The 13,577-nt window shown below is 39.4% G+C and overlaps 2 protein-coding genes across 5 annotated transcripts in view; one reads left to right on the top strand and one right to left on the bottom strand.

Moving 5' to 3' along the window:
* Nucleotides 1-2,859, top strand: part of ARFGEF1 (ARF guanine nucleotide exchange factor 1) — a 137,368-nt gene extending 134,509 nt beyond the window's left edge. For both annotated transcript variants that reach the window (XM_059994735.1, XM_059994736.2), the window contains one exon: nt 1,406-2,859. In XM_059994735.1, the coding sequence (XP_059850718.1) occupies nt 1,406-1,570 (165 nt within the window). In that variant the 3' untranslated portion in view covers nt 1,571-2,859. The remainder of the gene's footprint in view (nt 1-1,405) is intronic.
* Nucleotides 2,860-3,475: 616 nt separating this feature from the next.
* CSPP1 (centrosome and spindle pole associated protein 1) overlaps nt 3,476-13,577 on the bottom strand; it is a 109,614-nt gene continuing 99,512 nt past the window's right edge. For 2 of the 3 annotated variants that reach the window (XM_059994737.1, XM_059994739.1), the window contains 3 exons: nt 8,673-8,782; nt 6,715-6,853; nt 3,476-4,842 (listed from right to left, as the gene is read on the bottom strand). In XM_059994737.1, the coding sequence (XP_059850720.1) occupies nt 4,631-4,842; nt 6,715-6,853; nt 8,673-8,782 (461 nt within the window). In that variant the 3' untranslated portion in view covers nt 3,476-4,630. Of the gene's footprint in view, nt 4,843-6,714; nt 6,854-8,668; nt 8,783-13,577 lie in introns of those variants that run through there. The other variant, XM_059994738.1, reaches the window with a different exon arrangement.

Below are 13,577 nucleotides of genomic sequence, written 5' to 3'. Positions count from 1 at the left end.
CAAAACTGCTGACCAGGGCTTCCCTGGTGGCGCAGTGGTCGAGGGTCCGCCTGCCAATGCAGGGGACACGGGTTCGTGCCCCGGTCCGGGAAGATCCCACATGCCGTGGAGTGGCTGGGCCCGTGAGCCATGGCTGCTGAGCCTGCGTGTCCGGAGCCTGTGCTCCGCAGTGGGAGAGGCCACAGCAGTGAGTGAGAGGCCTGCATACCACAAAAAAAAAAAAAAAAAAAAAAACTGCTGACCAGCCCTCCCTCCATCCGCCCCCAACCACGGCTGCGTCTGGGCCCCAGGCCTGTGCTCCAGGCTTCAGCCATTCCTTTGGCATTTTGATTGGTTCCATGCGACCCAGAGATCTAGTGAATGGGCCATAAACTCATTTAAGACTTTTAAGCCAGTAGAAATAAAGATGAAATATAAATGTATAGCTGTGTGTGTGTGTGTGTGTGTGTGTGTGTGTGTGTGTGCGCGTGTATGTATAATATATACATATATTATATATATATATTTAGTTTTCAGAAATACGCATTTCACTCTTTAAAAAATGTAGCAACTTTCAGCCCACTAAAATGGAAATGGGTTACTGTGATCCCTGAATAGGTTTTAAAAATGCCTAGTCTGGTGGCCTGAATTTTGACACATCACGCCATGGTGGTGTTTGGGACCCCGTAGAGGCCATGTAATGCTACTCGGTGCCCCACAGATAGCCGTCCCAAGCGGCATGCTCTGTCCACGTGTGTGTCCCTCTGACCCGTGGGCCAGGTAAAGCTTGGAGAAGTAACTTAAGGCACCAACAGCCAAGTGGCCGAGAAGGACTTCCAACCCGTCTGCCTTATTCCACAGTTTGCTTTCTGACCACGGTGTGTCATTACTGCTTACTTGTAGCTTGTGGGGTGCGGAGAGCAGAAAAGGACAGAAAATAGGCAGACAACTAGTATTCAGAACTACAGCAAAAATACAAAGTGTATCAGTTGAACTATAAATATAGAAGGTATAATCTTTGCCTGGAGACCTCATATTTTGTATTGCAGTATTAGGTAGATGCAGTTTCAATACCCCATAGCTTATAAAAACTCAGCTGTGGGTCTTGCTTGGCTTCCTTCTTTTGCTTATTACCCAGGGAAAACAATGATAAATACTAAACGTTTGTCATAAGTTTGTCAAGGAAATGTAATGGAAAATGTTTTTCAAAATAAGGATAGATAACCAAGTGAATAATGTATGTATTAAGTTTTGAACACTTCTCAATCTTTCAATTGCATGATCAATAATCACTGCTTTATGCAGACGCGTCTCCGGTCTTCACCCATCAGGGCGTTGCCCCCAAGTGGGTTGCCTCGCAGGGCACTTTGAGGTTCTGTGGTTTGCAGTGCAAGCACTACTAACAGAGAAATTCGTTTCCCCCCAGTTTAAAGCTCACGCATCATTCTACTACCCTCTCTTATGTGAAATTATGCAATTTGACTTGATTCCTGAACTTCGTGCTGTTCTTAGAAGATTTTTTCTGCGAATTGGAGTAGTTTTTCAGATATCACAACCACCTGAACAGGAACTTGGAACAAACAAGCAATGATGGGAAGTTAATATTTTTCTGTTGGCGTTTACATCCCTCCATTCTTCAAAAGGACCCCGGAGCTGAGGTTTCCTACCTGAAAAATGGTTTCTCTGAATTGCAGTGTCTAAGGGTTACTGATAAAGAAGCTTAGAACTTCAGCTCGAACCTGCAGTGCTCCAGTCCCTTTTTGTAACCTGATGGATTGTTTGTCGTGTTGGGTTCACGAGCTTTTTTTCCCACAGTGTCAGCTTATATGCTCACGTGTCCTTCCCTGTCCTGGTGGCAGGGAGAGCCCCACATATTTCTGGCAGGTGTGGAAGTGAAACTTACCCAAAGAACTCTAGATGTAAAGATTTGAACTTCTGCAAGAAGTACAACTCAGGAGAGCTGTATTTTGAAGGATAAAATGTTTATAATTGGGGGTTGGGGGGAGAAGAAGAAATTATTGTTCATGGTAAAAGATATTAAGCAACTATGGTATTCTTATTCTGAAGATTTTTGCACACTCAGGCTATCTGAGATACTGGTAATCATCCTTCTGTGAAAAATTGTACAGAGATGCAGGTCTGTAATATAAAAATCTTAAACATTATATAGTTCTTCCTGCACTGTTTTATTTTCTTTCTTTATTTTCTTATTCATTTGCTAAGTACCTATAATATTTTGTCAAATGCACTAAACATCTGGGTTGAGCTTTTTGTCTTTTTTATTTTGTGGGGATTTTGGTTTTGCCCTTTTTAGGGGGTGATTACTTTGAGGGTTTAACAAGCCCAGAAGCTGTTGTGGCTGACACTTGTCATGATCAACAACAAAGAAAGTAGAAAATATCCCTGCTGACATAACCACCTGTAATACACTTCTCTTCGGGCTTTTAAAGATGAGCCATTAAAATAGAATGATCCTTCATGAACCGAAACTTGAATCACTGCAAAATGACTCTCGGTTGCTGTCACTTCCTTTTCTTTTCTTTTGGGTGGCGGGGCTTGATTTAGATTTTACTCTATGTACAGAATTTAATGTTGAATATATTAAAATAACAAATCTGGCATGGTTTGGGGGAGTTAGATTTACTGGAAATGTGTTCATACTGTGAATTGTGCTCTGATGGTTAAACAAAACGACAAGATTGTCAAGCATTCCGTATTAACAGTGGATGTAGAAAATTTTTTCAGATGGATAAAATGTATATGGTACAGATGTAAAGTTTTCTATGTAAAAAAATTCTGTACAACTTTCTGTACAATATTGATTCTCATCTGGCATATTCTAATCAGGTTATAGGTCAATAAAGTTTTTGGATTATTTCATCAGTGCAATCAAAACCTGTGTAATCCACAGCCCCATGTTTCATTGACTTTTTTTTTTTTTTAATTAAAAGCCATGCAACCAGGAAAAGGATATTCTCATTCACAGCTGCATGTAAATTCCATGATGCTCTTTAGTTCTGATAGATAGTTTCTTTCCAGCTTCTGGCATTACAGCCTCCCCCATATCCTGCTTTCTCAACTATAGGCTATTCATAATTTAATATTTTGTGTATTTATTAACCCAGAATAAGGCTGCACTATTTGAATCCTGAGAGAAGGAGCTAAAGTTGAAGTTAACTTTGGAGCACTTTACAGGGCTGCCATCGTGTGTCCTCGGAGTCCAAGTTGATGGTACGACAGCATGAAAAGGAAAATAGAACATGTCAAGACTATTTATTTTGATGGTTGTGTTAAAAAACAGGAGACGTGTTCGGTCTTTGCTGTAGCATCTCTTAGATCGTGAGTAGTCACTGTGAACAGAGCATTTATAAGTGCACTACATTTATTACCCCCAAGACACAGCCCTGCTCAAGCCCAGCTGGATGCTACAGCCAGGAGCCACCGTGACCTTCTGGCCTCTGACGGTAAGTGTTTCAAATGACCTGGCCTGGCGATTTGTTACTGTATGGTATCATATCAGGACTCTTCTCTAGCAGAGATGGAGGCTTTCATATTACTTTCAGATGAAGATATAATTAGAAAAATCTTTAAGTAAAATAAATGATTCGATTACAAACATTAGCATGCAATTTACATGCAGCTGAAATTCAAAATATCAGAAGTTTCACACTTGAGGTAGACCTATCTGATCTTGTGTCCCATTAATTACATCAGTGGAAATGTGCAATCAGTGCCTGGGGGTGTTCTTAGCTGTCAGTCACAGTGCTGGACTCTAAGAATTATTTCCAAGAATTTGAATTAGTCTTTACCTTTTTAAAGGCACCTCTTAGGGAGGGAGTGATTAGAAAAACTAACTCACCCAAGGGTCCACAGTGGCACAGCAAGGATTCCAATCCCCATCCTTTACCCCTGGGTGTTCCTGCCTCTCTTCAACTTCTAGAACACCTTGTCTAGAAACCTCAATTCCAGTTAAAATAAGAAATTGACATTTGTAATAAAAATAATTTATTTTTATCAATAAGTAGTTAAATCATATAAATAGCAAACGTAATGCCTTCATTGGCACAAAAATAGAGGCAGAAAGATGTGACACTTAAGTGCATGGCTCACGGGAATATAATCATTAACAACTCCCATCATTTATACTGAATCAGTAGTTAATAAATGACATGGAAATAAGCACATTTGATTCTCTCATTACATAGCAACAGCTATAACCAGTATATTTACTAAATGAAAAATTATTCTGAATAGTGATAATAGCAGACATACATATGACAAAGTATTCTGGCTTTACAGTACTGTTAAGACACTTGTGTTTTATTCACCTTATCTTACTGACAAGCAGAATTTTAAATAATGCACATATGGTAGTTGATTCCAAGAGCTCATTACCACCCTAATTTATGGCAAAATTTGTGCAAAAGTAATTCTATACAATTCTACATTATATAACTTAGTAATCATGTCCTTTTATTTATGTACATACTATACATCATATATATCATCATGGAAAAAAAATACACCTTATATACAGATGGAACATAAGTAACTGCCAAGTATGGGCCAAAAGTAGCACATATCATTAAGGTTCAGATTTCACATTCTTTTCACCTTAAAAGGCACTACTGGGTCCAAATACAGATTTATTTTAACCGTGTGCAGTAGACAGGCCCTGCCAAGTGAAAGTACCTGGTTTTACAGGAACCTGCTGCTGCTCCTGCCTCAGCTGCTCCGCCATGAATCGTTTCAGCGTTTCTGAGGTGCCCGGGCGGAGCCAGGGCTCAGTTGCTACAGAGTTCGATCCGTCGTCACCCATGTGCTTCATGATGTCATCAGGGTCAACCAGTGAACTCTCATCATCTAATGGAGGCAAGAGAGACATGACTCAGGTAACACGGGCGGCAGGCAGGTCATGTGAACAGAAGTCTCCTGTAGTCTAACCCATTAGAGCTCTGCGCTTCTCTGCAGTACTGTGTTCTACACTGTCCTGTTTTGTTCAGACCTCCTCCTTTTAGAGGTAGGAGAGCAAACCCAGGAACAGAAACAAAAAACGATCAACTGACCAAGGTGACTCCATGGTACTGGTAGCAGCACCCAAGGATAGCAGAGGAGATGGCACCAAATGTTGACTGTAGAAGTGTCAGCAGTCTTACTCTGTGTCACCTGAGGGATGCCATGCAAAACTTTGTTTTTAATTTAGCAAGGTTTTGGAAATATTCCTAGCCTACTGAATATAACACTGCTTTGAGGAAATAAGGTCATTTTAGGAAAGCATTAGACAGGGGATGAAATTACATCCATTCTTATACCTTATCTAAGAAGTTGTGTTTACTCCATTAAGAGATATAGCTCTTATGTTGCATTCTTATAACTGGTTATATTCAACTTCTATATCTGTATTTTACTTATTAGATAATAATAATAGGAAAATCTGTCTTCCTGCCCTGTGATGTCAATTTCTTTATTTATTTACTTTTTTAAATTACATCTCCTGGTCTGTGAAAGATTACCTCAGTAAAGGGACATATGCACTCAATGTAATGAGTAATCAATCCACATCGTACCAAAAAGCTCCTGTTTGAAAGGACAATGTTAAAAAAAAAAAAAAAAGTTTAGAAGTTGAAAGCCTTCTGAAAAAGAGGAGAGTCTTCAAATGGTCTATTTTCTCTCAAGTATATATCCCTGTTAAATATTAATTCAATTTATTGGTTCTAAAAGAAATTGAGGAATAGGTAATTCTTAGTACAGATTAAAATGCCTTTTAGCCAAAAAGAAGGCATTCCTTTCCCACTGTCCACAGTTTTCCAGATATGATATGAATAGTACTGCTCTATCAGTTTACCATGTTTGCTGGTATTTGGTATGAAATTACCACCATCAGAATGCATGACAGCTTACTCCTAGAGACTGAGTATAGTTTTAAATTAACAAATATTAAAGATTGGATCTAAAAAAATCTTAAGAAAATTGCTATTAGAAAATTATTGTAATGTAGCTTAACACAATAAAGAGAATTGTCCAAATAGACCACTCTGCTATTTGCTAAAGCTAATTAATAAGGCTTATTACTATAATATTGTCACATTATCCTAATGACTAACAGCATCTCCATAAGGAAGATGGCCTAGGGCTGGCGGAGGAGCTCGTTAGTTGCCTGAGGAAGCATCCTGCCTGCCTGTGCTCAGTGATAAGCTTTAACCTGCTGTTCACCAAAGCAGTGAGAGACGGCAACGCCCAGCATGATGAGAAGACTATACTTTGACTTAAAGCAAAAAATATCTATTTTCTGTTTATATCTATGTACAGAAGCCCAAGTAAAAAGGTAAAAAAGTTTTCTTTGTAGCACTACAGATTTATAATAGATGTGTCACACAAAGAACTCAAGGTTTTAAAGTTGACTTCTGATAATCTCTCACTTCAGCAGGGAAGCGAGATGCCAATACTGATCAACATTTTCCCTGCTGAAAGCAAAGCCTGGATATATTTAATACACAGAAACTTATCTGTTTAGAATCCACTCAAAAAAGGGTACCCCCTCTGGTAGAAAGAATCTGATGCAAAATTAATCCTTCGTCCTGGTTTTGCTGAATAGCTACTGTGTTCTAGGCCCTACAAGTCAAAGGCTTTCAAAACTCATTTCCTCTGTCCCTCAGCCATTAGTGAAAACTTCCATGAAGCAGGTTTAAGAGTTCTCACAGAATCTGCTGTTGGCTATTAAACTTGGCCATTTACCTGTATTAACAGGTTTATCCTGAAGTTCATTCAGTTTTCGCATTCGTTCCTCGTTTCTCATTCTAAGTTGATCGATATTTACACTGGATACAGATTTTAAAGAGAGACCATCTGGTGGTACGTTAGGATGACTGCTTTCCTGTAATTAAGAAAAGAGAACTTAAGAAACGATCATTAATGTGAAATATGTTCAGAATAAACCAGTGAGTCAAAACCTGTTCTTGCCCTTGGTAAATGTATAGTGTAATGAACAAAATAAAACAAATGAAAATCTATAGCATTTATATTCTAACTCCTGATGTTTATCCATGCAGGCTTAGATGAAGGGTTAGCATTTGTGATAACATATAAATGCTGCCAGACTGGATAAAGGTGGGGAATTATAAAACAAAAAAGGAAAAAAACTGCAACGTAGGGGCTAAGAATCAGTCCAGCTATAAAATCAAGACGGGAGGCTTCTGTCTTGTGGCGCAGTGGTTGAGAATCCGCCTGCCAATGCAGGGGACATGGGTTCGAGCCTTGGTCCAGGAGCAAGGCTCCTGCCACGGAGCAACTATGCCCATGCACCACAACTACTGAGCCTGTGTTCTAGAACCCATGAGCCACAGCTGCTGAAGCCTGTGCACCTAGAGCCCATGCTCTGCAACAAGAGAAGCGTGTGCACCACAACGAAGAGTAGCCCCCGCTCACTGCAACTAGAGAAAGCCCATGTGCAGCAACGAAGATCCAATGCAGCCAAAAATAAAATATATTTTTTTAAAAATCAAGACAGGGTAGTACTGGCATAAGGATAGACATAGGTGAATGGAACAGAAGAGTCCAGAAATAAGCCCTTATACTTACGAGCAGAAAAGCCAATAAAATTCACTAGGGGAAAGAAGAGTCTTTTCAACAAATGGTACCAGAGTAACAATATCCACGTGTAAATAATGAATTTGGACCCCTATACCTCACAACATTTGCAAAAATTAGCTCAAAGTGGATTCACTGATGCAACTTTTAGAGCAAAAACTATAAAGCTCTTAGAAGTAAACACAGAAGTAACTTTCATGATCTTGGGTTAGGCAATGGTTTCTTAGATACGACACCAAAAGCACAAGCAAAAAAAGAAGATTGATAAGCTGTACCTCTGTCAAGATTAGAAGCTTCTGTGTTTTCGATGGACACCATCAAGAAAATATCTGCAAGTCATATATCTAATATAGGACTTGTATCCAGAATCTATAAAGAACTTAGGACTCAACAATAAAAAGACAACCTGATTTGAAAATGGGCAAAGGATTTGAATAGACCTGTCTCCAAAGAAGATCGACAAATGGCTAAGAAGCACAAGAAAGGATGTTCAACATCATTAATCAAGAAAATACAAATCAAACCCACAATGAAATATCACTTTACACTCGCTAACAAATGTTGGCCAGCCTGTAGAGAAACTGGAACCTTCATAGACTGTTGGTGGGAATGTAAAACGGTGCAGCCACTTTGGAAAACAAACAGTCTGGCAGTTCCTCAAAATGTTAAATGTAGTTAGTATGTAACCCAACAATTCTACTCTTAGGTATGTGTGTGTATACACACACACAAGCAAAAGAAATGAAAACATTATAAAATCTGTATGCAAATGTTAAAAGCAGCAGTACTCATAACAGAAAAAGTGTGAACAACCCAAATGTCCATCAGTTGTTGAATGGATAAACAATAGTGGAATATCCATACAATGAAATATTACTCAGCAATAAAAGGAATGTTACAGGTATGCTGTAACTCAGAGGACCTTTTGAGTCCAATAACCTGCTCACGGTCATCCAGTATTTGGTGGTAGAGCCTAGGTTCAGACCAATATCTACCTTATTCCAGAGCAAGTTCTCTCTTCATTGGACTATACCAATTTAGCATGGGTCAGAACCCAGACCTCTCATTCCTAAACTTGAAAAAAGAAAAGGACATATCATACATACAAAGTCGAGTCCTTTCAGTTTGTTCCTCCTGCGCTCCCTCGCAGAGGGCAGCTGTGATGGCAGAGGGAGGGCGTCATCCTCGATGGCAGGATATGTCTCGCCATACGCACCTAGAGGCCACACGGGGAGAAGCCTTAAACATCCACCATTTCACATGGTTTTATTCAGAGCTAAACCAAGACTGTCTTTTAATAGCTTTATTAAGATGTTATTTAACATACAGTAAAATTCACCCACTGTAAATGTTCACAGTTCAGTGATTTTTATAGAATTGTGCAATCACTACAAAGTTTTACAACATTTCTATCAGCTCAAAAAGTTCCCCTGTGCTCACTGGCAAAATCACTCCCTACTCCCACCTGCCAACCCCATGTGAACACTGATCTGCCTTCAGTCTGGAGATTTACCATTCCTGAGATTCCATATAAATGGAGTTATACAATGTAATATTTTGTGTCTGTCACTTAGCATGTGTTTGAGGTTCATCTATGTTGTACCATGTATCAGTACAGTTGACCCTTGAACAACATGGTGATTAGGGATGCCGACCCCCTGTGCAGTTGAAAATCCACATACTGCTATCTGCCTCAAAAACAAAGGAAATGATACGTGACTCACCCAAGGGCAGGAAGCTGAAACAGTGTGGACTGAATCAGGACTCAAACCCTACTTCTAAAGATTCCAAATACTGTGATCTCTAATCAAACACAGACATCCCCCACACTTAAGTTTAAAGATCTGTAAAATGGAAATACAGGTACTATATTTATTGAAAAAACTCTATTCAGTGGACCTATGTAGTTAAACCCATGTTGTTAAGGGTCAACTGTAGTTCTTTTCTGTTTGTTTTTTGTTGTTTTTACTGCTGAGTAATACTATGCCATATGGATATCTCTCATTTTGCCTATGCACTCACCAGTTGATGGACATTTGAACTGTTTTTCGTTGGAGATTATTAATAATGTTACTATGAATGTTCATGTACATGTCTTTTTGTGGCCATATGTTTTCATCCCTTTGGGGTATATTCCCTAGGAGTGAAATTGCTGGGTGTTATGGTAACTATGTTTAGCATTTGGAGGAGGTAGAACCATTTCACATTGTAAGAAGGTTCTAGTGTGCCCACATCCTCACCAACACTTGGAATTGTCATTCTTTTGGATCACAGCCATTCAAAGTGGGCCAACAGCCTATTTGACCATGGAGTTGAATATATTACTTAAAACATTTAGAATTTTTTCCCCAACTTTATTTTGAAAAAATTAAAACTTAAGGGCTTCCCTGGTGGCGCAGTGGTTGAGAGTCCGCCTGCCGATGCAGGGGACACAGGTTCATGCCCCGGTCTGGGAGGATCCCACATGCCACGGAGCGGCTGGGCCCATGAGCCATGGCTGCTGAGCCTGCGCATCCAGAGCCTGTGCTCCGCAACGGGAGAGGCCACAACAGTGGGAGGCCCGCGTACCGCAAAAAAAAAAAAAATTTATTTGGCTGTGTCAGGTCTTAGCTGCAGCATGCAGGATCTTTCATTGTGGCACACAGGCTCAGCAGTTGTGGTGTGTGGGCTCTCTAGTTGTGGTGCACAGGCTCCAGAGCTGACAGGCTTAGTTATCCTGGGGCATGTGGGATCTTAGTTCCCCCACCAGGGATCAAACCCATGTCCCCTGTGCTGAAAGGCAGACTCTTAACCACTGGACCATCAGGGAAGTCCCATGGCCATTCTAATAGGTATGTAGTGGTATCTCTTGTGTTAATTTGAATTTCCCTGATGACACATGATTTGCATTTCCCTGATGACAAATGATGTGGAGCACCTTTTCATATGCTTATTTGCCATCTGTCTGTCTGTGGTGAAGTGTCTGGATCTTTTGCCCATCTTTTAATTGGGTTGTTTCTTTTCTTGTTGAGTTTTAAGAGTTCTTTGTGTACTTTGGATAAGAGTCCTTTGTCAGATGTGTCTTCTGCAAATATTTTCTTCCAGTCTATGGTTTGTCTTATTCTCCTGATATTGTCATTCACAGAGCACTGAAGTTTAATTTTAATGAAGTCCAGTTTATCTATTATTTCTCTCATAGATTGTGCTCTGGCATTGAATCTAAAAAGCCATTGCCATGCCCAAGTTCTTCTAGGTTTTCTCCAATGTTATCTTCTAGGAGTTTTATAGTTTTTGCATTTTACATTTAGGTCTATGGTCCTTTTTTTTTTTTTTTAATCTTTATTGGAGTATGGTTGATTTACAATGTTGTGATAGTTTCAGGTATACAGCAAAGTGAATCAGTTATATATATACATATATCCACTTTTTTTTTTTAGATCCTTTTCCCATATAGGTCATTACAGAGTTCCCTGTGCTGTACAGCGGGTTATCTATTTTATATATAATAGTGTGTATATGTCAATCCCAGTCTCCCAATTTATCTCTCCCCCCGCCCCACTTACCCCCTGGTAAAAGTTTGTTTTCTAAATCTGTGACTCTACTTCTGGTTTGTAAAAAAGTTCATTTGTACCCTTTTTTTTTTTTTGAGATTCCACATATAAGTGATATCATATGATATTTATCTTTCTCTGTCTGACTTCACTCAGTATGATGATCTTTAGGTCCATCCATGTTGCTGCAAATGGCATTATTTTGTTCTTTTTTATGGCTGAGTGATATTCCACTGTATCTGTATATATATACCACATCTTCTTCATCCGTTCCTCTGCTGATGGACATTTAGGTTGCTTCCATGTCCTGACTATTGTAAATACTGCTGCAGTGAAAACTGGAGTGTATGTATCTTTTTGAATTATGGTGTTCTCCGGGTATATGCCCAGGAGTGGAATTGCTGAGTCATTTGGTAGTTCTATTTTTAGTTTTTTAAGGAACCTCCATACTGTTCTCCATATTGGCTATACCAATTTACATTCCCACCAACAGTGTAGGAGGGTTCCCTTTTCTTCACACCCTCTCCACCATTCATTGTAGATTTTCTGACGATGCCTATTCTCACTGGTGTGAGGTGATACCTCATTGTAGTTTTGATTTGCATTTCTCTAATAATTAGTGATGCTGAGCATCTTTTCATGTGCTTTTTAGCCATCTGTATGTCTTCTTTGGAGAAATGTCTATTTAGATCTTCCACCCAGTTTTTGATTGGGTTGTTTTTTGGATACTGAACTGCATGAGCTGTTTGTATATTCTGGAGATTAATCCCTTGTTGGTTGCTTCGTTTGCAAATATTTTCTCCCATTCTGTGGGTTGTCTTTTTGTTTTGTTTATGGTTTCCTTTGCTGTGCAAAGGCTTTTAAGTTTCAATTCCATTTGTTTATTTTTGTTTTTATTTTCATTACTCTAGGAGGTGGATCAAAAAAGATCTTGCTGTGATTTATGTCAAAGTGTTCTGCCTATGTTTTCCTCTGAGTTTTATTTTATTTATTTTTTACATCTTTATTGGAGTATAATTGCTTTACAATGGTGTGTTAGTTTCTGCTTTATAACAAAGTGAATCAGCTATACATATACATATGTTCCCATATCTCTTCCCTATTGCGTCTCCCTCCCTTCCATCCTCCCTATCCCACCCCTCCAGGCGGTCCACTAAGAGTTTTACAGTGTCCAGTCTTAACATTTAGGTCCTTAATCCATTTTGAGTTTATTTTTGTGTATGGTGTTAGGGAGTGTTCTAATTTCATTCTTCTACACCTAGCTGTCCAGTTTTCCCACCACCACTTATTGAAGAGACTGTCTTTTCTCTATCACGTTGTTGCCTCCTCTGTCATAGATTAGGTGACCATATGTGCGTGGGTTTATCTCTAGGCTTTCCATCCTGTTTCATTGATCTATATTTCTGTTTTTGTGCCAGTACCATACTGTTCTGATTACTGTAGCTTTGTAGTATAGTCTGAAGTCAGGGAGCCTGATTCCTTTAGGTCTGTGGTCCATTTTGTTTTTTGTTTTTTGTTTTTTTTTTTGTGGTACAGGGCCTCCCACTGTCGTGGCCTCCCCGGTGTGGAGCACAGGCTCCTGACGTGCAGGCTCAGCCACTCCACGGCTTGTGGGATCTTCCCGGACTGGGGCACGAACTCGCATCCCCTGCATCAGCAGGTGGACCCCCAACCACTGCGCCACCAGGGAAGCTCTGTGGTCCATTTTGAGTTGATTTTTTTGAAGGGTGGTAACGTCTGTGTCTAGATTCACTTTTTTGCATGTAGATGTCCAATCTTTTCTCTACTGTACTGCCTTTGTTCTTCTGTCAAAGAACAGTTAACTATAATTGTTTGGGTCTATTTCTAGGGTATTTATTCTGTTCCACTGATCTATTTGTCTGTTCTTTTGCCAATACCACACTGTCTTGATTACTGTAACTTTATAGAAAGTCAGTTCTCTGACTGTTCTTTCTTCTTCAGTATTCTGTTGGATATTCTGGGTATTTTGCCTCTCCATATAAACTTTAGAATCAGTTTGTTGATATACACAATATAACTTGCTGGGATTTTTATTGGGATTGCATTGAATCTACAGATCAAGTTGGGAAGAACTGACATCTTGACAATACTGAGTCTCCCAATCCATGAACATGGAATATTTCCCCATTTATTTAGTTATTTTATTTCTTTGATGAGAGTTCTGTAGTTGTCCTTATATAGATCTTGTACATGTTTTGTAAGATTTTCATCTAAATGTTTCTTTTGGGGGGGTGCTAATGTAAATGATATTGCATTTAAATTTCAAATTCTACTTGTTCATTGCTGGTATATTGGAAAATGATTGACTTGTGTATTAACCTGGTATTCTGCAAGCTTGCTATAACTGCTTATTAATATTGGGGGGGGGGTTTCTGGTGGTGGGGGATTGATTCTTTCACATTTCCTACAATCATGTCATCTGTGCACAAAGGCAGTATTATTTATCCTTTCCCAATCTGT

This window comes from Delphinus delphis, chromosome 17 (genome assembly GCF_949987515.2).
Source record: "Delphinus delphis chromosome 17, mDelDel1.2, whole genome shotgun sequence".
Classification (NCBI taxonomy): domain Eukaryota; kingdom Metazoa; phylum Chordata; class Mammalia; order Artiodactyla; family Delphinidae; genus Delphinus; species Delphinus delphis.
Note: the sequence above shows the minus strand (reverse complement) of the source record. Positions and strands in the feature narration are given on the sequence as shown.